This window comes from Palaemon carinicauda, chromosome 10 (genome assembly GCF_036898095.1).
Source record: "Palaemon carinicauda isolate YSFRI2023 chromosome 10, ASM3689809v2, whole genome shotgun sequence".
Taxonomy (NCBI): Eukaryota; Metazoa; Arthropoda; class Malacostraca; order Decapoda; family Palaemonidae; genus Palaemon; species Palaemon carinicauda.
In genome coordinates, this window is record NC_090734.1 from 75,843,676 (window position 1) to 75,871,067 (window position 27,392).

The window sequence follows — 27,392 nt, forward strand, 5'->3', positions numbered from 1 at the left end:
ATCTCAGAGATCGACCCGCCTTCAAAGAGTCCTTGAGAGCTAACAGCTTCAAATTTACCTTATACAAGTCCTTTTTCGCTAGTTCGGACCAATGGAGTTACAAATCACTGTCTGGATCCCTAGGAAGCCCAGTTTAACCTATCTATCGCAACCTTTCTGCCCTTGATAGGGGTCCTAGGCACTTCCCCATGGCTGTTTATCGTCCATATTAGGTTAAGGATTTTTAGGAACAAAAATTCAGACTACGTTTCTTTGGAATCTGTACAGTCTACGCTGGTAGTCTGTGGTGGCCTCCCCCGACAGAGCCAGGGGAGTCATCACATCAGGAGAAGCCTCTTCTCTCCATGGAGGAAAAATCATATTTCTCGCCATCCATCTTGTGTGCTGTATCTGGCTGGTGCCGAGAGGAGTTTAGATTCAACAACTACAGAGATAAGAAACCATAACTTACTCCTCGAACCAACAATATAGATGCTGGCTAGTAAAATGGAAACAGATTCGAACTTCTTACCTCCACCAAGGAGGTTATAAAATAGAGATGTTCTATTTATTTGTCTGTGTGTCTGCCTGTGAACAGGGTTACTTCAAAACTACACGAGCGAATCTTATGAAATTTTCTTCACATATAGATCTTAGATCATGGACGGCACCCGATCTGGGGTAGACACCAGTCTCATGGTCGCCCTTCCATCCTTTGTTGTGGGTCTCCTCTGTCTTCTGTGTGAAGTATGAGGGAAGGTAGGGTTGTCTGCCATGGGGAGGCAGGGTTGTCTGCTTTGAGGAGGCAAGATTGTCTGCCACGGAGAGGCAGGGTTGTTTGCCACCTCCCTTTGTGAGGATCTGGGTGAAACGGTATGTTTCTTCAGTCTCGTTTTGCAGTCTTTGCTCTTCCTCTTCCTAGCAATCTTCAAAAATTGTGAGTAAGGATCCAGTGTCATATCAAAGCAACCCTCAACTCTAGGAGACTCGGGATCCGAGGGCAGTGTCCTGTCTCTAGCAGCCCGCCCACAGTCGTCTAACGATCAATTATAAACAAATTCTATTAGGGACAGCCTATAATTGTCCATAAACAAGATTTACCTCAGCATCCCAGAATGCCTATGCATTCTCTGCTGAGGGTCTGCAGCAAAGGATAACACTCAAGGTTTCCTGCAAGGATCCTGTTGGTCACAGGTCCCCGAATGTAGACAGACGGGGAAAATTTCCAACTCCGAAAAGCAAAAATCCTACATCCTCTGCGGATCTGACAGTGGGCGGGATTTTTGGGCCAGAAACCCCACTTCTGAGTCTTTGTCATGAGAGCAGGCGAGTCTAGAGAGGCATCTAACTACTCGCACCGGAGCAGATTCTCTGAGCTCCATTACAGTTAACGGGCTATGCTGAGGACGAGTATGACTGCATTGGACTATAAAATTTAGGCCTCAAACCCAGTATTGGGACATCAAAGCCATTCAGCGCTATATGTTACAAATCTATCAACCGTATCCATACACTCACACCATTTGGTATCATTTCAATCTATAAAACCAATCATACCACTTTCGCACCATAGCTTATAAATGTAAAATAGGAAGGAAAATTAAAAAACAAATGATTAAAATTAATCAAGTTTTGGATATTACAATTTCCCCCCAGTATATCTCTTAGAGGTTTGTCCTGGAGTGAATATGTTTTCTGAATATTAGAAACAGGACAATCTATTAAAATATGTTTAATATCAGTTTCAACTTGACAGGTATTACAAAGATATGCCTGTCTCCCTTCTCCACTCTTGTAAGAATCATGTGCATACTCGTGTCTTTGTGTCTATCACGAATAACAGATGGTGATAGCATATTTAGAGTGCTACAGTGAGCTGAGCGTTTCTAAGGAGTGTGATTATCATTAAAGTCCTCGCGCTCCCTTGACGGTCGCTGAAAAGCACGATCTCATGCTTGGGGGGCAACAGAGTTTTTCCTAGAGGGAAGCATGCCATAGTAATCAGTGAGCACAAATCATTACGAGCACGTGCTGTCTCAACGTGTGTGCTAATCCTAGGTATGTCAATGTGTGGGCTTGTTTAGGGCGAGTTCCTGTGCTTGTGAATGCCATGCTTCAGCTTGCTTAAATTGGGCGTGTGAGAGCACTTCATCGAAAACTTTGGAGGCAAACCCAAAGCATTGGCAGCGCTTGTTAGGCACTAATAGTGAGGCTCTGGTGTACGTGCTGTTCACATATAACGTGTGGAAGCAGGATCATTCAACGATGATGTAAAAGCATGGGAGGGAGCGTGCTTAGCTGAAGCAAGTGCTTGGTAGCATGTTCGCTTGCGAGGATACATAGTAGAAGGGTAGGATGCAAGCAGCTCCACCTTTAAGTGAGAGTGAGCGTGCTCGTAGACTGGAGAGGAATGGTGAGGTCTCTTTAAAGAGGGAGAGCTTCATTGTCTCTTCGATGAGTTTTCTGGGCAACCTTCAAGGGGCTGGAAAGGAGTAGGGTTTCCCACGGGTTGGAGGGTAACTGGTAACTTGGCTGTGGGCTTAAGATCAACATCTAGTGCAGGCTTAACCACAAAAGGGGAACCAGCGTGAAAAAAAGACGTTCTCTGGAGGGGATTCCCTGCTATCCCTTGGACAATCAGTGGCGTTTCACAGCGTCATCAGTAGGAACATCTAAAATTAAAGACTCCTCATGAGGGAGAGGACCCTCTTTAGCTGTGGTAAGCAGCTCTTCTAGGAGACGGACACTCCAAAATCAAACCATTGTTCTCGAGTCTTGTGTAGTGCCATAGGCTCTACCATGGCCTTCCACTCTCTTGGATTAGAGTTCTCTTGCTTGAAGGTACACTCGAGCACGCTGTTCTATTTTATTTATCTTCCTCTTGTTTATCAAGTTTTTATAGTTTATATATGAAAGATCTAAGTGAATGTTACTATTCTTAAAGTATTTTATTTTGATTGTATTACTTCTATTGTAATGTATTCATTTCCATGTTTCCTTTCTGTACTGGGCTATTTTTTCCTGTTGGAGCCTTTGGGCTTATAGTAACTAGCTTTTCCAGCTAGGGTTGTAATTCAGCTTCTAATAGTAATAGTAAAAGGGGAAACAGAAGAGTTTATCGACCTCGAGATTCATCTACATGTTAATTTGGTACCACCCTTCTCCGACTTGCTTCCCGAAGAGGTTGACGGAGAAGGGCTGGAGGGTAGAGTACCAGGGATGGAAAGGTTAAGCCTTACTGATTTCTTCGACCTCAATGACAAGACCGAAGGGGAGGAATCACATCCTCCTCTTTTCTTTTACCTCCTGCCACACTGATGCCACTGGGAAGGTGATCATTCTCTACATTCCTCATGGGAAAACTTCAAGCAGCAAATGTGCCCCCAGTGAGGATCAACCTCTATTCTACTGTACATTGTAATCATAAAGGTGTCGCACTTTAATGACGCCTCTAATCAGGTTCCCATATCCGCCCTCAGCATACTGAGGCACACACAGATTGGAAAAGAAAAAGAAGGAAAGTTTTAGGAAGCCAAGTTCTGTAGCCGTCGGAGGCAAGAATCATCATGACAGTTCGGTGGACTGGCAGAAGCCGACCACTAACTACTGGTTAGGGCCAACACCTCGTTATACGTTTTAAACCGCCAAGCTCCAGCTGTGCTTCAATCATTTCTCAAATTAAAGAACGAAGCTTTGTATTCATGTAGAAACAATTTCATTTTTCCTTGTGGTTAGCATCTCTTGGACAAGTGGACCTTCACATATAGTTTTTCACTATGGTCCCCTATGAAAGCATACCTATGGATGGCAGACCCATGGATACGGAGGGCTTACTGTAATTGGCTTGAATGGAAAACTTAATTTTGTTTGCAAAAATAAATTATTTCTCTGAACAATTTCTGATAATACCATAAATAAAATTAAAGGTAAACAATTAAGATGGCTAAATATCCCTTAAGAATAATTAAATCACTTAAAAATCCAAACTGGCACTGTTCTAATAAACATGATTTAGAAAACTATTAAACTTTAAAGTAATGCTGATCTGGCTGTTGTGGAGATATTTCAATCTTCCAGTATCAACTTACCTTGAAAGATTTGTCACAAAGCAGGCATGTGTAAGGAGTTATATCACTACCCTTGGTTTCACAAGCCTCAAGGTGGGCATCTCTATAACGCTTCTGGGAAAAAGAAGCATCACAGAGGTGACATGTATAGTGAGTCTGGGTTTTCTTTTCTTCCATATGAGCAACATGCATATGTCTGTAAAGCTGACTGTGCATGCTAAAGGATTCATTACATTTTTTGCATTTGTATGGTTTTGCCTTCAAGTGTACCTGAAATGAAAAATGTTAACATTTTAATAATACAGTGTAAGAAAACAATTTCTGGGCTCGAACCTGTGCCGCCCAGTGAATAAGCTCCATTTAGCACTTATTCTTAGGTAATTTACTGCTAAATATACCAGAGAAAAAATGTAAAGGAGTGCTAGGTTAACTAGCTCGCTCACCTATTGGTATCGGTATAAAATTGGGCGTATATTCCAGAGGTCCCGCACTATTTAGATTAATCCACGACAGAGAACCCCAATAGAGGAGAGCCGTTCAACCTCACTCGGTACTACTACAATGCATCCGCTCAGAACTCAACTCCTTTTAGCACAACGTGCAAAGTAACCCGCATTTTTCTAGTGCTCTCGATTTTTGGATATTTTCTAGTGAATTATGGCTTCTTCGTCGGTTTCCCAGGAGACACCGTCTAAGTTAAGTACCAAGCTGGGTTTTACTGTGTTTTGAGCAACCTAGATCGTTTAATATTTATATTATAGGAGTTTATTCTCTTCGTTCATACCGATCTTGCTTGATTTCACTACAGTTGGTACTCCTGTTTTTGAGAGCTTTTAATTTTCACTTGCGGTGTTACTATGTGTATTATTTTTATTATCAAATATTATTTGTTATTGTGAATATTCATTATTTAGCGTTTAGAATCCTCGTGGTTCAATTTTTGGGCCGATATCATTTACGTATCGCTATGGCTGCCGACCGTGCTAAGGCGGCAATGTTATTTTAGCCATCAGGTGTGTCTTTTGTGATTTAATTATTTATGTTGCATGCCTTGCCCAAAAATTTTCTGTGTTTATTCATATATTTAACGCTATTATTATTTTTATAATGAATATTTGTGCCATTACTCCGTTTGATCTGTCTGGTTGGGGATCGTCAGTTGGTAGCCCTGCTGCCTCGTATCACGTGATCCTCCCCCACGCTCCCCCTCTAGCTAGGTGGGAGGCTAGGCTTCTCCCCCCTCCACTAAGGGACCGTTGCCTTCTCTCCTTTTAGAGGGGGTAGTTCAGTGTTTATGGACTTTGTCCTCCGGGTGGCCCGGCGGTTTAGTCTCTGTCTAGTCTGGTTGGCCACCGGTCAACAGAGTTGGATCCCGGTGCACCCTATTTTATATTCACTTTTCATTCTGGCTTATGTTATACGAAACCCTCCGGGTTCGATTGGCAGTTCTTAGTTACAGTTCCGCCCCCCTATTATTTTATAACATTTCCTATGATGATTATATATGACAGTTCACTACCCCGGAGTCTCTAAAGGAATTGGTATTGAATATACCTTTATTTCCCGGCCCGGGGTCTACCCCACCCCGGGAAATCAGACACTATGTGTCTTAATTCCTTGTTATTGCATCCTTTTTTATGCTCCCGGCTTGACCGGAATGGATGGCTATACTTTAGTTTCAAGTTAGACTTATGTTTAGGCCCGGGACCCCCGGTCCCGCCCCTATGTAAGAATATTACAGTTAAGCTCTAACCTTGCGTTAGACCTATGTTAGGCCCGGGTCCTCCGGACCCGCCCCTAATTAAAAAAAAAAAAAAAAAAAAAAAAAAAAAAAAAAAAAAAAAAAAAAAAAAATATTTTTATTTTTTACAGTTAAGCTCTAATCTTGTGTTAGACCTATGTTAGGCCCGGGTCCTCCGGACCCGCCCCTACTTAAAGAATAGTACAGTTAAGCTCTAATCTTGTGTTAGACCTATGTTAGGCCCGGGTCCTCCGGACCCGCCCCTACTTAAAAGAATAGTACAGTTAAGCTCTATTCTTGTGTTAGACCTATGTTAGGCCCCTTAAAGAATAGTACAGTTAAGCTCTAATCTTGTGTTAGACCTATGTTAGGCCCGCGTCCTCCAGACCCGCCCCTAATTAAGAGAATTACAGTTTCTCATATACTATTCTTTTTACAGATGGTGCATTGTCTGACGCCGGCCTGTGCAGCTGTTCTGCACCAGCCTTGTGGCCACTCCGTCTGCCGATCTCACGCCCCTTGTGGGGTTCAACTGGAAGACGTTGTGGTATGGCACCCGGATAACTGTGTGATTTGCTTCGACCTCATCACTACCCTTGGATCTGACTCGGTGAGTCCCGTTGGCTATATTGCCTTCTTATTTTATTTACTATTAGTAAGATATCTATGGTCTTGAAGGACCATTGGGAGTCTCCCTTTTATAATTCCCCCTATTATTTCAGGCATCCTCGGAGCAAAAGTCTGCGGCTCGGGCCACACTGAAGGTGTGGATTGGTGGGTTTGCCCGGAATGTAAAGTCTAAGCGGCCGTACGTCCTATCTGAGGACTACTGCACCATGGTTTACCCCAACGCCAAATCTTCAGCTGCTGTGGCTAGGCATGTGGCAGCTCCCATCATTGCCCACATTGATGCCACTATAACGGGTCTCATCGACCCAGAGCAAGATCCATCGGACGCCCCCGGAGGTCTGGAGGACAATGTTGCCTCCATGAACCTGGACGTCGAACCAATGTTGCTAGACGAGCCGGATACAGGTAGGGTGGTAAGTGAGGCAGGTGTGTCCGGCGCTGAGATTCCTATCCTCAGCCCCGCTCTTTCTTCTTCTTCTGATCGCTCTTCCTTTCTTGGATTTTCTGGGGACCGTGATTCGTCTCAACGTTCATACCCGGTTCCCCCTAAGGATAAGTCTACTTCAAGGACCTTACCCAAAGCTCGCAAGCCTCACAAGACTTCTCATGGCTCTAAACATGATACGAACCCGTCTTCAAAGACCTCTGGTTCCTCCTCTAAGTCTCACGACCCGGGAGTTCCTTCCGCCCCTCCTGCTGCTAGCCCGGGCCTTTTCGAATCAGCTATGCTTCGCATCGTGTCGGAGATGCAGGCAAAGTTGGTTTCAGAGATGCAGTCGAGGATGGACACGATGTTCTCTAACTTCGGTCAGAGAATTGGGGCTTTAGAGCAAGGAGCTCCGGAGAGAGTCCAAAGCTCTCTCATACCGGATGCCTCTAAGCTCCCGCCGTTTGCCAAGAACAACCCCTGGCGGATGGCTCTTCATTCCCCGTTCTCAGACGGAATGTTGACTCTGGAGGGCCTTGGCACTCGTCCTCTAGAGGACTTTGAATTCTTTCCTCCGGGTCTGGCATTTCCATTTCATGGTTATGCCAGACTTACCGAGGAAGCTTTAGTCCGATTAGACAAGGTCCCCAAAGAGACGGTCATCTTCCCGAAGGAGCAAGCCCAATCTGTTTGGGCCAGATTTTTGAATGACATCGGCTGCACTAACACCATGCTGACGCCTCATAAAAGCTCCTTTACGATGTTCTTAATGGACAAGACCACCTTGACTCCATGCGTCAATAAGGTGGCAGAGCTTGCCTTTCAATATGCTCTGGAGGAGAAGCCCTTGCCTCCCATCCGAGAGGTGGATCCAATCTCCCTCCTTCTTCCCTCAGGTATTGAGTGTTGGGACAACGTCCATACCACCTTTACCTCCGGCAAGCTTGCAGCAGGCTGTGCCTCAGTCTTGTTTAGTGAGAAGCTTCCCCGTCTCCCGGAATCTCTCATTAAACAGAAATATGATTCCCGCCTACGTGTGGGCCGTACTTTAAACCTGGCCACATCCACGGAGTCGATAGCCTTGACTTACGATATGGAGAGTATTTTTAAGTCTCTCAACAAGGCTACGTTACAGTCGTTATATTATGACTTGTATGACTTCGCTACTGCTAAACGCAGATGTCGCAAGCATGTTCTAGCTGAGGCGACGATTAGGCATGAACCTAATAAACTCATCCGGTACTCCTGTTGGGGTTCAAATCTTTTCCCCGAGGATCTCGTAGAGGAAGTCTTGGCGGAGGCCACTAGGGTTAATCAGAGCCCTAAAGCCCGTTGGGATTTGACCCCTAAACGCAAGTATGACCCCGCAAATTATCAAGCCCGGGGTAGGAAGAAGCTTAGACCATATACTTCCACCCAGTTCAGGCAACAACAGAGTGCTTCATCCAACTTCCGGCTGCCTCTTCCTCCATCTTCTGTTGCCCCTGCACAGCCTTCCACCTCTCGGGCTCCTTCGGATGACTATGTCACCGTTCTGCTACCTAAGAGCCAGCTTTCTGGTGCCTCCGCCACTTCCCCTGCCTTTAACCAGTCCTTCGAGGCTCATAGCTCTTCCCAGAGTTATGGTAGAGGTAGAGGCTACCACCGTGGCTCTAACCAGAACAAAGGCAGGGGAAGAGCCTTTCGCAGAGGAAAGAACTTCCGAGGCGGACGTGGAGGCAACTCCTCAAATCAATACTGAGGTGCAGCAGGTAGGGGGGAGGCTCTATGCCTTCCGCAACAAATGGAGGTTCAGTCCCTGGGCGTTCAGTATCATCTCCAAGGGACTAGGGTGGAGTTGGATTCAAGGACCTCCTCCTCCGAACAAATTTCGTCAACATTCCACTCCGGACCTGGTCGAATTTCTCCAGGATCTTTTACAAAAGAATGCCATACAAGAAACGAAACATCTGAAGTTTCAAGGTCGGCTGTTCAGTGTCCCGAAGAAGGATTCAGACAAGAGAAGAGTGATTCTAGATCTATCCCTTCTCAACTTGTCCATTCAATGCGACAAGTTTCGAATGCTTACCGTCTCGCAGGTGCGGACCTTACTTCCCCGTGGGGCCGTCACCACCTCTATCGATCTTACAGACGCCTACTATCACGTCCCGATAGCGAGACACTTCCGTCCGTACCTAGGCTTTCGCTTAGGGGACAAAAGTTACTCCTTCAAGGTGATGCCTTTCGGGCTCAACATTGCCCCAAGGATCTTCACAAAGCTAGCAGAAGTCGCTGTTCAGGAACTCAGGAATCAAGGGATTCAAGTAGTAGCCTATCTGGACGACTGGCTCATTTGGTCAGACACCTCCCAAAATTGCCTAAAAGCAACTCACAAAGTCATCCATTATCTTCAATCTCTAGGCTTCCAGATCAACTTCAAGAAGTCCCGTCTTCTTCCAAAATCGAAGTTCCAATGGCTCGGCCTGCAATGGGATCTTATATCTCATACTCTGTGTCTTCCCAGACCCAAGAGGTTAGAGATTGCAAGGAACACCAAACGCTTTCTCAAAGACAAAGTAAGTTCCAGACGGCTTCAAGAGAAGATTCTGGGGTCCCTTCAGTTTGCCTCAGTGACGGATCTTCTTCTGAAGGCAAAATTGAAAGATATCAATCGTGTCTGGCGTTCGAGGGCGAACCGGAAGCTCCGGGACAGGAAAGTCCGCCTTCCTCCCATTCTACGGGAAAGACTTCTTCCTTGGACAAGAGCAAACAGTCTGTCAAAGTCAGTTCCCCTTCGATTTCCGCCCCCGGAATTAATCATTCACACAGACGCATCCCTATCAGGTTGGGGCGGCTATTCTCAGCTCAAGAAAGTTCAAGGTCTTTGGACTCCCTTGTTCCGCCATTTTCACATCAATGTGCTAGAGGCCATGGCAGTTCTTCTAACCCTGAAACGTCTCGCTCTTCCCAAGAAACAACACCTTCGTCTGGTCCTCGACAGCGAAGTGGTGGTCCGCTGCCTCAACAGAGGCGGGTCAAAGTCAGGGCCTCTGAACCATGTTCTAGTAGCCATATTCTCCTTAGCAGCCTCGAACCGTTGGCATCTTTCAGCTGTCCACCTGGCGGGAGTCCGGAATGTAGTGGCAGACGCCCTGTCCCGGACCTCCCCTCTAGAATCGGAATGGTCACTCGATCTAAAGTAATTTCGGTGGATTCTCTCTCAGGTTCCCGGTCTCCAAGTGGACCTCTTCGCCACGGAATCCAACCACAAATTGAGAGTATATGTGGCTCCCAATCTAGACCCTCAGGCTTACGCCACAGACGCCATGTCACAGAATTGGGACAACTGGGAAAAGATTTATCTCTTTCCCCCGGTGAATCTTTTGCTGAAAGTTCTAGACAAACTGAGATCCTTCAAGGGACAAGTAGCCTTGGTCGCACCCAACTGACCCAAGAGCAACTGGCATCCTCTCCTGCGGGAGTTGAGATTATACCCTCACCCGATACCCAATCCGGTTCTGTCTCAGATAGTACAAACACGCGTTGTGTACGCTTTCTCAAACATTCAGAGCGCCCTAACTTTATGGACTTTATGAAGTTTGCGGCTATGCATGGTGCCAATATTGATCCTCAAAACACCTTGTTCCTAGAATCGGATAAACGGGATTCCACCATCCGTCAGTATGACTCTGCAGTTAAAAAGTTGGCAAAATTTTTAATAGACTTAGACGTGAACTGTATGAACTTGAACCTTACAGTCACTTTCTTTAGCTCTTTATTAGAATCAGGTCTGGCAGCCAATACTATCACCACTATTAAATCGGCTCTGAAAAAGATCTTCCTAGTGGGTTTTAACATAGACTTAACCGACTCTTTGTTAGCTTCAATTCCGAAAGCTTGTGCCAGACTGAAACCGGTTACTCGTCCTACCCCGGTGACCTGGTTCCTTAATGACGTACTCAAATTGGCTTCTGATACCATTAACAGTTCTTGTGATTACATGCCCCTTCTCAGGAAAACACTTTTTCTAGTGAGCTTGGCTTCCGGGGCAAAAATTTCTGAATTGGCAGCCTTGTCGAGAGACCCGGGTCATATTGACTTTCTGCCTTCAGGAGAGGTCCTTCTTTCTCCTAACAAATTCTTTTTGGCTAAGAATGAAGACCCTCAAAACAGATGGACCTCCTGGAAAATTGTTCCCCTCACGCAAGATCCGTCGCTGTGCCCTGTCACTACTCTTAGGTCTTATCTATCCCGGACCTCCTCTAACTCCTCGGGGCCTCTATTCGTTAGAGAACAAGGCGGTACCATTACTATTAAAGGGATCAGGCAACAAATTTTGTATTTTATTAAACAAGCTAACCCTGACTCCTTTCCTCTTGCACATGATATCAGGGCGGTTGCCACCTCGGTGAACTTCTTCCACCACATGAATTTTACAGACCTTTCCAGGTATACAGGGTGGAAATCACCGTCAGTGTTCAAGAAACACTACCTTAAACATTTGGAAGCCCTAAAATTTTCTACAGTAGCCGCAGGGAGCGTAGTTACTCACGAGTAACTCAGGTTAATGCCTTGACTCTTTATCTCTCCCTCTTACCTGCCTCATTTATACCCTATTGTATTCGTTGGTCTCGCACCTGAATACTGTTGTTATATTTGTAAATTTTATGCTCCTGAGTATCTGTATATATTATCACTCACGGCATTATTATACCTACCTTATTGGATTTATGTTCATATTTAAGATACCCTTATAATTGTTTTTTGGTACTCATCTCTGATTAAAGCATCCTGTATTTCTCTTACGCTTATGTTTTTTCCTTTATTTTGCAAGTTTGGTGACATTTTTCTCTTGTATAGATTCACTGGGCGGCACAGGTTCGAGCCCAGAAAAGGGATTTTGACGTAGGAAAAATCTATTTCTGGGCGAAGGACCTGTGCCGCCCAGTGAACCCTCCCAGCTCCTCTCCCTTGGAGTCCCCAAACTTTGGGTGCTAAGGAGTTGGGTTCTGAGCGGATGCATTGTAGTAGTACCGAGTGAGGTTGAACGGCTCTCCTCTATTGGGGTTCTCTGTCGTGGATTAATCTAAATAGTGCGGGACCTCTGGAATATACGCCCAATTTTATACCGACACCAATAGGTGAGCGAGCTAGTTAACCTAGCACTCCTTTACATTTTTTCTGTTATATTTAACAGTAAATTACCTAAGAATAAGTGCTAAATGGAGCTTATTCACTGGGCGGCACAGGTCCTTCGCCCAGAAATAGATTTTTCCTACGTCAAAATCCCTTTCTTAGTGTTATAACATAAAAATGTTATTTTGATAATAAAATAAATTTTTGAATATACTTACCCGGTGATTATATAGCTGCAACTCTGTTGCCCGACAGACAACTCTACGGTAAAAACTCGCCAGCGATCGCTACACAGGTTGCGGGTGTGCCCAACAGCGCCATCTGTCGTCCAGATACCCAGTACTCAATGTAAACAAAGACTCAATTTTCTCCTCGTCCCACTGCGTCTCTATTGGGGAGGAAGGGAGGGTCCTTTAATTTATAATCACCGGGTAAGTATATTCAAAAATTTATTTTATTATCAAAATAACATTTTTCAATATTTAACTTAGCCGGTGATTATATAGCTGATTCACACCCAGGGGGGTGGGTAGAGACCAGCAATATATGTTTACACTTTTATGAGCTAAGAGTTTTTATTTTATTTTAGAAGTTATCAAAATAACAAAAACAAAATAAATAGGTACCTGGTAAGGAAGTCGACTTGAACAATTACTCTGCCTTTTAAGTACGTCTTCCTTACGGAGCCTCGCGATCCTCTTAGGATGCTGATCGACCCCTAGGATCTGAAGTATCAAGGGTTGCAACCCATACAACAGAACCTCATCAAAACCCCTAATCTAGGCGCTCTCAAGAAATGACTTTGACCACCCGCCAAATCAACCAGGATGCGAAAGGCTTCTTAGCCTTCCCGACAACCCAAAAAACAACAATAAAAACATTTCAAGAGAAAGATTAAAAGGGTATGGAATTAGGGAATTGTAGTGGTTGAGCCCTCACCCACTACTGCACTCGCTGCTACGAATGGTCCCAGTGTGTAGCAGTTCTTGTAAAGAGACTGGACATCTTTCAAGTAAAATGACGCGAACACTGACTTGCTTCTCCAATAGGTTGCGTCCATTATACTTTGCAGAGATAAATTTTGCTTAAAGGCCACGGAAGTTGTTACAGCTCTAACTTCGTGCGTCTTCACCTTAAGCAAAGTTCGGTCTTCCTCACTCAGATGTGAATGAGCTTCTCGTATTAACAATCTGATAAAGTCTGACCAAGCATTCTTTGACAAAGGCAAGGATGGTTTCTTAACTGAACACCATAAAGCTTCAGATTGGCCTTGTAAAGGTTTAGTACGCTTTAAATAGAACTTAAGAGCTCTAACAGGGCATAAGACTCTTTCTAGTTCATTGCCTACGATCTCCGATAAGCTGGGGATATCGAAAGATTTAGGCCAAGGCCGAGAAGGCAGCTCATTTTTGGCTAGAAAACCAAGTTGTAGCGAACAAGTGGCTTTTTCTGACGAAAATCCTATGTTCTTGCTGAAGGCATGAATCTCACTGACTCTTTTAGCCGAGGCTAAGCATACCAGGAAAAGAGTCTTAAGAGTGAGATCTTTCAGGGAGGCTGATTGTAACGGCTCCAACCTATCTGACATGAAGAGTCTTAGTACCACGTCTAAATTCCATCCAGGGGTAGCCAAACGACGCTCCTTGGTGGTCTCAAAAGACTTAAGGAGGTCTTGCAGATCTTTATGTTTGGAAAGATCTAAGCCTCTATGCCGGAAGACCGATGCCAACATGCTTCTGTAGCCCTTGATAGTGGGAGCTGAAAGGGATCGTCCTTTTCTCAGGTATAAGAGAAAAACAGCTATTTGAGCTACAGAGGTACTGGTCGAGGATACAGAAACTGACTTGCACCAGTCTCGGAAGACTTCCCACTTCGATTGGTAGACTCTAATGGAAGACGCTCTCCTTGCTCTAGCAATCGCACTGGCTGCTTCCTTCGAAAAGCCTCTAGCTCTCGAGAGTCTTTCGATAGTCTGAAGGCAGTCAGACGAAGAGCGTGGAGGCTTTGGAGTACCTTCTTTACGTGTGGCTGACGTAGAAGGTCTACCCTTAGAGGAAGACTACTGGGAACGTCTACTAACCATCGAAGTATCTCGGTGAACCATTCTCTCGCGGGCCAGAGGGAAGCAACTAACGTCAACCTTGTCCCTTCGTGAGAGGTGAACTTCTGCAGTACCTTGTTGACAATCTTGAACGGTGGGAATGCGTAGAGATCCAGATGTGACCAATCTAGGAGGAAAGCATCTATATGTATTGCTGCTGGGTCCGGGACTGGAGAGCAATAGATTGGAAGCCTCTTGGTCAGCGAGGTTGCAAAGAGATCTATGGATGGTTTTACCCCAAGTGGCCCAAAGTCTCTTGCACACATCCTTGTGGAGGGTCCATTCGGTTGGAATTACTTGCCCTTTCCGACTGAGACAATCTGCTATGACGTTCAAGTCGCCTTGGATGAACCTCGTTACTAGGGAGATGTCTTGACCTTTTGACCAGATGAGCAGGTCCCTTGCGATCTCGTACAACGTCAGTGAGTGGGTACCTCCTTGTTGGAGATGTACGCCAAGGCCGTGGTGATGTCCGAGTTAACTTCCACCACTTTGCCTCGAAGGAGAGACTTGAAGCTTTTCAAGGCCAGATGTACTGCCAACAGCTCCTTGCAGTTGATATGCATGCTCCTCTGACTCGAGTTCCACAGTCCTGAGCATTCCCGACCGTCTAGTGTCGCGCCCCAGCCCACATCCGATGCGTCCGAGAAGGAACGTGGTTGGGAGTCTGAACAGCCAGGGGAAGACCCTCTCTTAGGTTGATATTGTCCTTCCACCAAGTCAGACGAGACTTTATCTTTTCGGAAACCGGGATCGAGACCGCTTCTAGCGTCTTGTCCTTTTTCCAGTGAAAAGCTAGATGGTATTGAAGAGGACGGAGGTGTAGTCTTCCTAGTGACACAAATTGTTCCACGGATGACAGCGTCCCTACCAGACTCATCCACAGCCTGACTGAGCAGCGTTCCTTCTTCAGCATCTTCTGGATGGATAGCAGGGCTTGATCTGTTCTGGGGGCTGATCGTCTTGTTGTTCAGCAACGTCCTCATCAGAGGGTTCCTCATCCGAAAACTGATGAGGAAACGGCAACGGAGTGGGCAAAGTCTGGCTCGCTGAGTCCGGTCGCACTGGTGGATGTGTGACGGAGCCGGACGCAACATCATGGAACTGCTGCACAGTCTGTGAACTGTCAACAACCATGGGTGCGTGAGGAAGCACAGCGTCAACCCGAGACTGTCTAGACCGTCTGGGTTGTGCAGTCAACACCCTACCGGGTTGCTGAGGTTGACGCACTGCGTCAAAACAAGTCACCTCTGCTGGTTGTTGAACGTCCTGAACGTCAACAACCACCTCCGAGCGTCGCTTAACGTCAACGTGCGGCTGGCAACCCACACTGGGTCGCATCGGTGGAGGAACCACCTCAACTGGCAGACGCGAGTAGGTTACCTCAGCGTCAACAGGGCGCACAACCGACCGGTTGGAAGGTTGTTGGCCAGAAGGTTCGGTAGCAACCTTCTCCGCATTAAAGTCCTCTATCAAGGACGCAAGCTTGGACTGCATGTCTTGCAGCAAAGCCCATTTAGGGTCTACGGGAGCAGGTGTGGCAACAGACGGGGTTAGCGACTGAGGCGGTACCGCTTACCATCCCTGAAAGCCTTGTTATGCATGACATAATTGTACAGCAAAACTTCAAAGGCTCGAAAACAGCTGTGAAGTTGACCTGTAAACAACTTGGAGCGTCTCCTGGCCAGGCGCCAGGGAGAGTCTACGAGAATTGAGAAGTCTATCTGGGCAGAGGCATGAACTCCCAAGCCGAGAACTTCTCTCGTGTCATATCAGACTCTCACTCTATAAACCAGTTTAAAAGAAGGGAAAGCAAAGGCTGTATCCCCCAAACTCCTCCTGGTGAAAAACCAGTCGCCTAGCCAACGTAAAGCTCTCTAGGAGAGCGAGAGAGCACTAGCTTAAAAACAACGGCTTCGAAGTAGCTAGGCCCAGTGTAAGCTCTGACGTTTAGGCGAACGAGGAGCAGCAGTTACAAAAAGATCCGGACAAAGATCCTTAAAAAAAATCATCATGATTTAATTAAAGTCCATAGGAGGCAAAGCAGCTTTAGGCTCCTCTCCATCTGACAGAGTCCTCAAGGGAATATCAGTAGGAGGGGGAACAGCAACTTCCTCATCTACGGGAACCTTGTCCGATAAAAGCTGAGTCTCAAGCAAGGGAGAGACCTACCGTGGAGGCAATGCTTTACAAGCAGAGTCCACACTCACTGGTGCATTAGTAGCGGACCAGAACGCAACGTCATGTAACTGCTTGACAGTCTGTGAACTGTCAACAACTGAACTGTCAACCACAACAGGTGCGTGAGGACGCACAGCGTCCACTCGAGACTGCTTTGACTGCCTAGACTGAGCATTCAAAACAACTCTAGAATGCGGAGGTTGACGCACAGCGTCAAAACAAGTCAACTCCGATTGTTAGTGAACGTCTTGAACGTCAACAGGAGCATCAGCAAGTAGCCTAACGTCCAAATGCGGCTGAAAAACCACACGAGACCGCATCGAGTGTGGTTCTAAACAACCTGACTGACGTGACTAAGCTACGCCAACGTCAACAGTAAGCACAAAGGAACGTTAGGTTGGCTGAAAGCCAGGATATCGATGAGATAAACGGCTAGACTCAACGGACTAATCGGTAGAATAGTCTTCCATAAGGGAGGCAAGCATATACTGCATATCTTGCCATACAACCCATTAAGGATCAACGGAAATGGTTGTGGTAAGAGACGAGGGTAACGTCTGTGACCGCAACACTTTGCCAACAAAAAAAGACTCTCGGAGTCTGTGTTACGCTTTTGTTAGGCGGCGAGCAGTTATCCGATGACTGCATAGGGTCAGAGCTGTCCTAATGGTTGTAACCAGGACGCTGGACCTGTCCTGAAAGGACTGACTTTCGCTTAAGGGCTTCGAAACCTTGTGACAGGTTTCTTATGCGAAAAGCCTTCGGATGACGAGGAGAAACAACGTCTCTCTCGTCTTATGGTAGGGGAGATCTTGGTAAGATACACCCGATACCATAGAGGGAAAACGTCTGTTCGTTGATCAAGGCCTCTCGAACCCATAAGTCGTTTGACATTACTTCTCCCCTGGGCTTGGGAGCATGCAAGAGGTCCCGGACTAGGTGAACGACAGGCACGAACAGACGAACCCTCGGACGCAACACTGTAACACTTTGCGCATATCACTTTATCACTTCGATTTTCTGTTTTGCACTTATTTCACTGAAATCGAAACTTTTACTGATTTCTACCTGAAACACGCAATTCTACCCTTCATTAAAAGGTAGTAATTGCGAAATCAGTCGTATAATGCAAGCTCATTAATACCAGCAAAAAACAGAAAACATATTTTAAGATAAAAAAATCAGTGGCTGGGAAAGAGACTAAACACTAGTTCATATAAACTACGTTTTCAATCTCTCACCGCACATAGCCTGGGGACGAGAATAAAAACCTAAAAACGTTTTATCCTTCCTCCCCGTACAGCGACTAGGGACGCGAGTAACACGAGAACAACGTTACCCGCTTGAACGGAACGTTTTCTCTCCTCTCTCTCCCTCCGTCTCTATCTCTCTCTCTCTTTCTCTCTTGATTTCGCACCTAAGAGAAGAGCCCAATTATATTTCGTCAAAAAAACATGTTATTTGACTAAAGGAAAAAACTGAAAGGTTTTTCAAATAAAAAGTTCCTTTAAATTAGAATTTAAAACATTTAAGCTAAGAAAGAATGAACAAAACGTCAGAATCGATTTACTCTTACTGCAAAGTGAAACCGTGATACACTCTCTCTCTATCGTAACGATAGAGCGCATGTTGAACGTCCTGAACGTCAACAACTGCGTAGCATAAATAAACTAAACGTTAGTTCATCTTTGAAAACAGTACGAAGACTATCAAAGAAATTCTTTCATAAAATATTACATTTAAAAAGTTTTAAATCCTTAGCTCTTTAAAAGCTAATACAATATAAAGGGCTCAACGTTGATTAACTTCGGTTTCCAAGTTAGGACCGCCTACTCTCAGGAAAGGTCTATATAAACAAAACATTAAAATTTATTTTTATGTTTATAATAAATGGAAAGTTAATCGAAGAGACCTAATAAAGGCGGAGAGATATAAATTATATAGAGGAAAATCTATAACGTGATAAGATAATTACTAAAAGCCTAAACACACTTCCGTCTAAGGGAAGGGTCGGCCATTTAAAAGTGAAAGAAAGTCCATACTCTCTTTATCACCATAATTAAATCTATCCAAAACGAGTTCAAGATTTAAGATGAAGATAAAACACCTGCATAGCGAAAGCTCAAAACTAGAATAAAGTACTTCACCAATTAGTTGTGAAAAAACTCCAGTTTAGCAACAGCGAGTAAGTACGTCTTGTCGATAGCTCGACAGAGAGAAAATTGAGTCTTTGTTTACATTGAGTACTGGGTATCTGGACGACAGATGGCGCTGTTGGGCACACCCGCAACCTGTGTAGCGATCGCTGGCGAGTTTTTACCGTAGAGTTTTCTGTCGGGCAACAGAGTTGCAGCTATATAATCACCGGCTAAGTTAAATATTGAAAACTACATTTTTCCACATAAACCCATTACTGTAGTCATAAACAACTGCTAGAGAGTTATGGGTCCTTTTGACTGGCCAGACAGTATTACATTGGAGCCTTCTCTCTGGTTATGGCTCATTTTCCCCCCTGCCTACACACACGCACACTGAATAGTCTGGCCTATTCTTTACATATTCTCCTCTGTCCTCATACACCTGACAACACACATTACCAAACAGTTCTTCTTCAGTCAAGGGGTTACAGCACAGTAATTGTTCAGTGGCTACTTTCCTCTTGGTAAGGGTAGAAGAGACTCTAGCTATGGTAAGCAGTTCTTCTAGGAGAAGGACACTCCAAAATCAAACCATTGTTCTGTAATCTTGGGTAGTGCCATAGCCTCTGTATCATGGTCTTCCACTGTCTTGGGTTAGAGCTCTCTTGCTTAAGGGTATACTCGGCACACTTTTCTATTTTATTTCTCTTCCTCTTGTTTTGTTCAAGTTTTACTAGTTTATATAGGAGATATTTATTCTAATGTTGCTACTTTTCTTAGGATATTTTACTTTCCTTTTTTCCTTTCCACACTGGGCTATTTTCCCTGTTGGAGCCCCTGGGCTTATAGCATCCTGCTTTTCCAACTATGGTTGTAGCTTAGCAAGTAATAATAATAATATTAGATTTACCCGTTAACATACAGTGCTTTGAAGACAAGCATGAGAGCTATGAAAGACTGAAAAGTGTGTACCACCAAACCAAAGGTAGGTAATAACTACCCTCTGCATTGCTTTGAGAAATATTATTTTGACAGTGTGAGAGAAAAGGGAGTAAAAAGTGGACAGTTACAAGTAAAGGTGTTGATAAAACTGGCCACCTTAAATTTGGATGAAAAGTTGCTTCAAGAGTATCTTCCTAGCTGGTAAATTCCTAGGATTATCTATCTATAAAAATCTTCTTCGAATCGACATACCTGAAATCTGCCAAGCTACAAAGGATCAATTTAACACAGGGCAACATCTGCCTGATCAAACAATCAGAACAAAGGACAGGTATTCACATCAAGGTTTCCCAAGTGCAAAGCATTGTTTGGTTTACAAGTTGCCGAGTCAGTAATGAATTTTTATTTCCAAGTAAGAACCAGGACACTGTCTTAAGTAAAAACCTTGGCACAACCTTGCCTCCACTTGGCTCTGGCAATGTGGTCTCCCTTCTAGCTGACTCAAAGGTTTACATCTTGTTCCTGAAGTAGGGTGCTAAGATGAAATTGTCTTATCTTCCACCACAGGCCTCCCCCCTCTCTTTCTCATAAGCTGTTCTTATACATTTTTAATGCTTAAAGTATCTTGTTCCATCTATATTTTGCATTCTAGAGTATCTCTTGTGACATCATCTATTAAAGTACATTGGAAACTGTATTAAGTTCTTCATTTACCCCCGTCTACAACTTCCATATAGATATGATCCTGAATTACTTTTCTCCTTTGTCGCCTTCTAAGTTACCATTGGTATTACTTGTTTCATCCTAAACCCATCACCTTTCCTGTACATGGCTTCTGTGTATGTCATAAACAAATCCAAGACACTTCATTTCCCAGCAATTAAAGGTGATAGCACAGTACGCAACTCCTGGTACTGTAGCTTTGTGTCGTATAGTCACTTCAAAATCCAACTTAGAAAATAGTTTTTGGTACAAATACTGAACATTGTTTTAGTTCAAATAGATACTGTATAAAAGTACACAAATTTGTTCTGAATAGAGGTCACAAAAATGCACAAGGAGCCCTACACAATACATCTAGAAACACTAATTATGAGGAAAATAAATTATTGACTCTTCATGGATGAAAATAATATAACAACATTAGTAAATTTTCTTTAAATCGTGAAGATAGACAGATGCAAAGGAGCAAAATAAATGAATAAAAAGTTATCTTTTGGGAAAAAACCAATAAGTGAAGGATTTCAATAACCTATCTTAAAAAAAAACACTTGATTCATACAGGTTCAGCATTCAGTTTGTCCTAATTACAAATTAAGGATTTAACAAAAGCAATAGGTTTGCAATCTATACAGTATTGAGTGTTTCTAATATAATCATGTTCTGTAACTAGAAAATGATGACAGAAAAAACCAAGCATTCATATTTTTTTTTGTATTTTCCTCTGTAATCTGGAATAAACTAATGTTATCTCTATTAATTTATCTATAAACAGTAATAGGAAGTCTTAAACTAAATTCAGCTAAATTCCATGTTACTGGTTGCACTTACTCTGTTGTAGTGGCCAATCAGATCTCGCTTCCTCACATAAGATGCATTACAGTGCTCACAGGAATAGCTCTGACCACCATGAGAAGCTGCATAATGATCACAAGCACCTCGTTGAGTTGAAAATCCCTTGTGGCAATTACTGCAAACCCACGGTTTGGCAACATTACCCTCTAATCTGTAGCTCATCATATTTCTCTCTTCTCGAATTCTGGCACGCTTTTTCCCCTACAGAATACAAACTTTATCTATAAAAAATTATATTTTATCGTCTTTCAAGCCCTTAAAACAATAATAAACTATATTTCTGTAATAGACCCTCTTTCAGGTAAGTTAGATAATTAGAGCCATCGAGAAGACAGAGTATAAGATAAATGCAACTGAGGCAGCCATTATCTAAAAAAAAAAAAATAAACTATATTATAAAAGTCTAAACTAAAATTAAAAATATATCTATTTTTCTAGGTACAATATACAGGTAAAGATAATTTGTATTACATGAAAACCTATTTCTCCTACAAACCCTTAAACCACAACTAGCCTTAATTTACAGAGTGGAATTCCGCTAAATACAACCTTTGAATTCTTTAAGACATAAGAAGGACCAAAGCAAAAAATCGAGTATTGATAAACAATGCATCTTCAACCAATTAGGAAGTAATAACTGCCATCATTCTTCTGAAAAATATTTGTTACACAACTATAATGAAAAAACTGGGAGGTACAAACTTATTTGCGATTGATGGGTTTGTACGGATTTGATTCATGAATTTGGGTTAGAAAGCCCATCATTGGGGCCTATAAGATCGTTCATCGTCCATATGTAACTGGGAGGAAACCCAACAGTGGCAGTATGAAGTAAAAGTTAAGAGGCTGGACAGCAAGATAGAAAAGAAGTATAGTAGAAGGCTAAAAAGTGAGTACAAATAGGGGCTGAAAGGATGCTGCAAAGATCTTTACATATTGTCAATAGTGCAATGCTTAAGAAACATTGATGGCACCATTATCCTATTGGGGGAGGGGTTTGTATTGAAAAAATACATGCAATAAAACCTGTTTTATGACAAATCCATCAATCATAATTAGCCTTTATAACTATTTTTCTGGGTCGACCTCTGGCGGCCGGTGAAAAGTCCTTCTTTTCTAATATAAATTTTCCAAATATACTAGAGAAAGATAAAAGCATGGAATGCAGAGGTTACTACCCTCGCACGAGCACTTTGTGGGTGTCGTGTATAAAGCAAAGGCGCGTGAAAGCCACTATTCCTCAGGCTGTCTTCCATTTAGTTAATTCCTTCGTCAAAGGGATGGGCCGATACAAAGGCACCAGCCAAGCTACCAGAGCCACGCCACCCACGCCCCGACGCGAGCGCCATCTGAACAGCATCCTTCTAATTTGGACTTGCTCGAGTGTGTGTTTATTGTTGTGCTCTCGGCTTTTTTCACTCTTGTGGATTTATTTCGTCATGACCGAAGCTCCATCTTCCACCATTCCAAGGTCAAGTACCATACTTTGTTTTGACAGCTTTTTGTTGTACTGGGCTTTTGTCATCTACCCAGTATAGTCTGTTTTATCATTACCGTCTGGGCCCGTCCGCATCCTCGGCGGCCATTGTTTGTTCCCTTGTCTTGCTGGGAGTTCATCTTAGTCTTGCCTGTTTGGTACTCTGTCACTTAGGTTCTTGGTTAAGTCCCTGGCCTTATGCATTTTTGAACCATCATTATTATTATCGTTATTATTCCCATGGTACTTTTTGCTAGCAAGTCCAATCTGCGAACAAGAATAACGTTCTAGCTTTATTATAGTTTAGTACCCGCCCCCCGAGGCGTTCGTCTGTCGACTATTTCCCTTTAATTTAGGTTTTAGCAGACGTTATTCTTCGTTCATAGTCTTGTTTTTGATGTTACAATTTTATTATTATACGCTTATAATAGTGTTGTGTGCTTATTAGGTCCTGTTTTTGTAACCACGGGAGCGAGAGATTGGGGTTCCCGTTTTCTGTTCTCAGTCACGAGTTACCCCTTTCTCTCGTTTTCTTTCTTAACCTCAGGTGGGTGAGTGGATTTCCCGTTTTCCGTTTTGTGCGTTCAACGAGTTCTCCCTCCCCCACCTCTCCCTCTACGGATGTATGATAGCTTACGAGTTATTTAGTTTATGGTTACTATTCAATAGTTAGCGTTATTTAATAGGTCTCGAGTTCCGTCCTCTCCCCGTTACGGCTTGGGAGTAGTTCTGAATATTTTTCCACTCCGCCTTGACTTCTACTCCGCTATGAGGGATTCTCGATGAGTTTGGAACTATTGTTATATATATATTGTTTAAATACAATCCTCTGGGACGGCCTTCATATTGTTTAGATACGACCCTCCGGTGGCCCTTACTCCGGTCTCAGGCCACGGCCATATCAACACAAATATCCGTTGTTATTCACAATTGAGTTATTATTCACAATTGAATTATTCAGGACCTTTCATCGACCTTTGGCTTCACCGGAGATCGTCAATACGCTTTACTGTACTATCATATTAGCCTTAGCCTTTAGCTACGGCTTGTGTTTTATAAATTTCACAATTGAATTATTACTCACAATTGAATTATTCAGGACCTTTCATCGACCTCCGGCTTCACCGGAGATCACCAATACGCTTAACTCTTATATTAGCCTTCGCCTTTAGCTACGGCTTGTGTTTTATATTTATTTTACGGGCCTGTCACTGCTTCCCCGACCCTCAGAAGTTCGGCAGATTGCTTTAGATTATTTATTCTTATTTCATTATTATCCCTTTTAAAATGATACAGTCCCATTGCCATTGCTGGAACTTTTATATTTAATGTATTTTAATATGGAGCTCCGGCTCTCACTCACTGAATTCCCTTAAGCACGCATGTGGCATTACACTAAGCTCTGTTAGTAGATTTTTAATCCCTTACCAGAGTTTCAAGGAACATCCAGACTTATGTCTCCTTTCTTTTACAGAAGGTCCGTTGTACTGCCCAAGGATGCCCTGCCTCGTTCACCGACCCCGTTGGACATGACCTCTGTCGGTCACACGCACACTGCGCCATCTTCTTTATCCGGGAACCGGGACAAGCCTCTTATATGGTTTGGTTCCCGGATTTGTGCTCGCTCTGTTACGAGTTGTCCTCAATACTCCTGAACGATGATGTAAGTGGGTTTTCCTTTTGTTCCTTGTTTATCTTTGGCAGACAGTAATTTGACCATTAATATTACATACATGGTATATTTTGGAGAGCGATCCCTCTCCTGCATCACTAATCACTACAAATCTTTCAGGCCGATGATGACTCTCTTCGGTCAGCAAGGGCTGCTCTTCTTCCTTGGGTGTGGGGCTTCGGCAGGAATGCCCCGTCTGGCGCACCCTATCTCCTCGATGGAGACATGGCCTCTCGTCTCTTCCCAGGCTCGACAACTGCAGCAGTCTCTCCGGAAGTTGCTGCCCCCTTAATTGAAGAAGTCAGAGCAACCATTTCCGCGGAGGACGAACCCCTCGTACCGCTGGACGTGGCAGATCTAGATATAGACGTAGAACCCATGGACGAGCAGGTAAGTGGTGCCGAGTTGGTGGAAACCCTTTTCTCTCCTACTCCTTCTTCTACCTCTTCCTTTCTCGGTTTTGATAAGCCTAAGGCTTCTCCTCGGGATCCCTCTGTCCCCGTAGGACCCAAGGTGAAGCCACTACGCACTTATAAGTCTTCAGCTTTGACAGTATAAACGTCACCGGTCCCTGGACCCTCGACGGCTCCTGATGTTCATATTGCTCCCCGTAAAACCGCGACTCCTAGGAAGTCCAAGTCTACCAAATCCAAGACACCACCAACGGGTGGCTTTCAGGTACCCTTCTTCCCCGTCGAACTGGTCAGGGATATCGTCAGAGAACAAATTCAACATCAGTCTGGGGCGATGACAGAGATTAAGGATATGGTGGCTATTCTGATCCGCTCCCGAACTCAGCTTCCTCCTCCTTCAGCCCCAGACGCATCGAAGCTACCTCCCTTCGATAAAAACAATCCTTGGCGGTTTGCCTTGCATGCCCCATTCTTAGATGGTTCCCTAACTCTAGAGGACCTGGAGTTCTACCCCCCGGGGCTAGAATTCCCATTCAATGGCTTCGTACGTTTAAAGGAGCATGCATTGGTCCGAATGGACAAGGTACCGAAGGAAACAGTGATATTTCCGAAAGAGCAAGCCCAGGCTATCTGGGCCAGAACTCTATCAGAGTGGGGGTGTATTAACTCCAAGCTCACCCCACACAAAGGTGCCTACACTATTTTTACGACGACCCCTCCATCTCTTTGCCGCTCATAGACAAAATCACAGAGCTGACAATACAGGCCATCAAGGAAGGCTCTTCCATGCCGGCTCTCAAGGAGACGGACCCCACCTCATTGCTTATTCCGGGTACCTCTGCAACCTGGGACGACGCGTCTTCTACCTTCACAGTGGGGAAGCTAGACCCGGACTGTGCCTCTACTCTTTTCTCTGAGAAGCTCCCCAGATTACTAGAGAGTCTTCTCAAAACTGAGTTCGAGACCCGTAATAGACTAGCTAGGTCCCTCCACTTCATCACCTCCATAGAGTCCCTAGCATCAGTTTACCCAGAGGAAACACTGTTCAGAGTCATCACAAAGAACCTGCTGCTGTCCTACCAAATAGACCTCCATGACTTCTGGTCGGCTCGAGTTAGTTGCAGGAAGTTTGTTCTGTCGGAGGCCTCCATCAGACATGAACCGAACAGGCTGATAGCGTCCTCCTGCTGGGGTAAGAACCTCTTCCCTCAGAACGAAGTTGATAAGGTTCTTCAGGACGCGGCGAGGGCAAACCAAAATTTGCAAGTAAGGTGGGGTCTCTCGACCAAAAGAAGGATCGAATCCCAGAAACAGACGTTCTTCAAGAAGAAGCAGAGGTTTATTCCTTACAAGACGGTCCGGGGTAACTCGTCGACACAGTCTTCCTCTGTTTCGACTTCTCAACAACCGGCTCCCCCTCAGCAAGTAGTCTACCTCACTGCTCCCCCTGGTACACAGCCCAATCCCACTTGGATGTCCTCTCCTGCATACAACCCTACCTACGAATCCTCCGGTTCCTTTCGTGGACACCAGAGAGGAAGCTTCAGAGGTAGAGGACAGTTCCGCCAGCGAGGCGGACCTAAAGCAAGGGGTGCCCGTGGAGGGAGGGGACCTAGGTTCACTCCCTCCCAATGATGTGATGCCGGTAGGAGGGAGACTTTATCACTTCCGAGACCATTGGACCTTCAGTCCATGGGCTCACAGCATATATCCAAGGGCTTGGGTTGGAAATGGTCACAGGGATCTCCTCCTCCACCAGTGACCTTCTTCCAGAGACCCACTCCCATACTGGAAGAGTACACCACTGAGTTACTCAAGAAGAAAGCGATCAAACGGGTTCGATCCCTGAAATTTCAAGGCCGCCTGTTTACAGTCCCGAAGAAATAGTCGTCAGCGTTGAGGGTAGTTCTGGACTTGTCGAAACTAAACTCTTACATCCTCTGCGACAAGTTCCGTATGCAGACTATCTCTCAGGTACGGACCTTACTTCCCCGTGGGGCCATCACCACCTCTATCGATCTTACCGACGCCTATTATCATGTCCCAGTAGCTCGAAACTTCTCTCCTTACCTAGGCTTCCGTCTCGGCAAGAAAGCCTTTGCATTCAAAGTCATGCCCTTCGGTCTCAGCATTGCCCCCAGGATATTCATGAAACTGGGAGAGACGGTGCTCGAGCAGCTCAGACACCAAGGGATACAGATCATCGCCTATCTGGATGATTGGCTCATTTGGGCCCAGTCGAACCAGGAATGCAACAGAGCTACGTCGAAGGTGATTCACTTTCTTGCCAAACTGGGATTCCAAGTCAATCTCCGAAAGTCTCGCCTACAACCATCAAGCCACTTCGAATGGTTAGGCATCCGGTGGGACCTTTCAAAGCACAGGCTCTCCCTTCCTCCCAAGAAGGTAAGGGAGATAGCTTCCAAGGTCAGGAACTTTCTCAAACACAAACAGGTGTCCAAAAGAGCTTTAGAACGCATCCTCGGCCTTCTCCAATTTGCCTCACTGACCGATCTCCTATCAAAAGCCAAACTCAAAGACATCAATCGAGTTTGGAGAAAGAGAGCGACAATACCTTTGAGAGACAAGATCTCGAAGATCCCCTCTGTCTTAAAAATGAGACTTGGACCATGGTCCGAACGGAGGAACCTCTCCAAATCGGTTCCTCTACAGTTCCCCTCTCTACAAGTGACAATTCATGCCGACGCGTCTCTGAGTGGATGGGGGGGTTACTCCCAACATCAGATGTTTCAGGGCTCTTGGTCACCCGCCATGAAGCAGTTCCATATCAATGTTCTCGAAGCCATGGCAGTGTTCTTGACCCTGAAGAGAATCTCTCCTCCAAGGTCGACCCATATCAGAGTAGTCTCAGACAGCACAGCAGTAGTCCACTGCCTCAACAGAGGGGGATCCAAGTCACCCAACCTGAATCAG

General features: G+C 44.7%; 1 protein-coding gene across 2 annotated transcripts in view; it reads right to left on the bottom strand.

Moving 5' to 3' along the window:
- Window positions 1–27,392, bottom strand: part of LOC137648651 (uncharacterized) — a 522,517-nt gene that overhangs the window by 100,822 nt on the left and 394,303 nt on the right. For both annotated transcript variants that reach the window (XM_068381656.1, XM_068381655.1), the window contains exons 10-11: window positions 20,873–21,097; window positions 4,068–4,316 (exon numbers count right to left, since the gene is read on the bottom strand). In XM_068381656.1, the coding sequence (XP_068237757.1) occupies window positions 4,068–4,316; window positions 20,873–21,097 (474 nt within the window). The remainder of the gene's footprint in view (window positions 1–4,067; window positions 4,317–20,872; window positions 21,098–27,392) is intronic.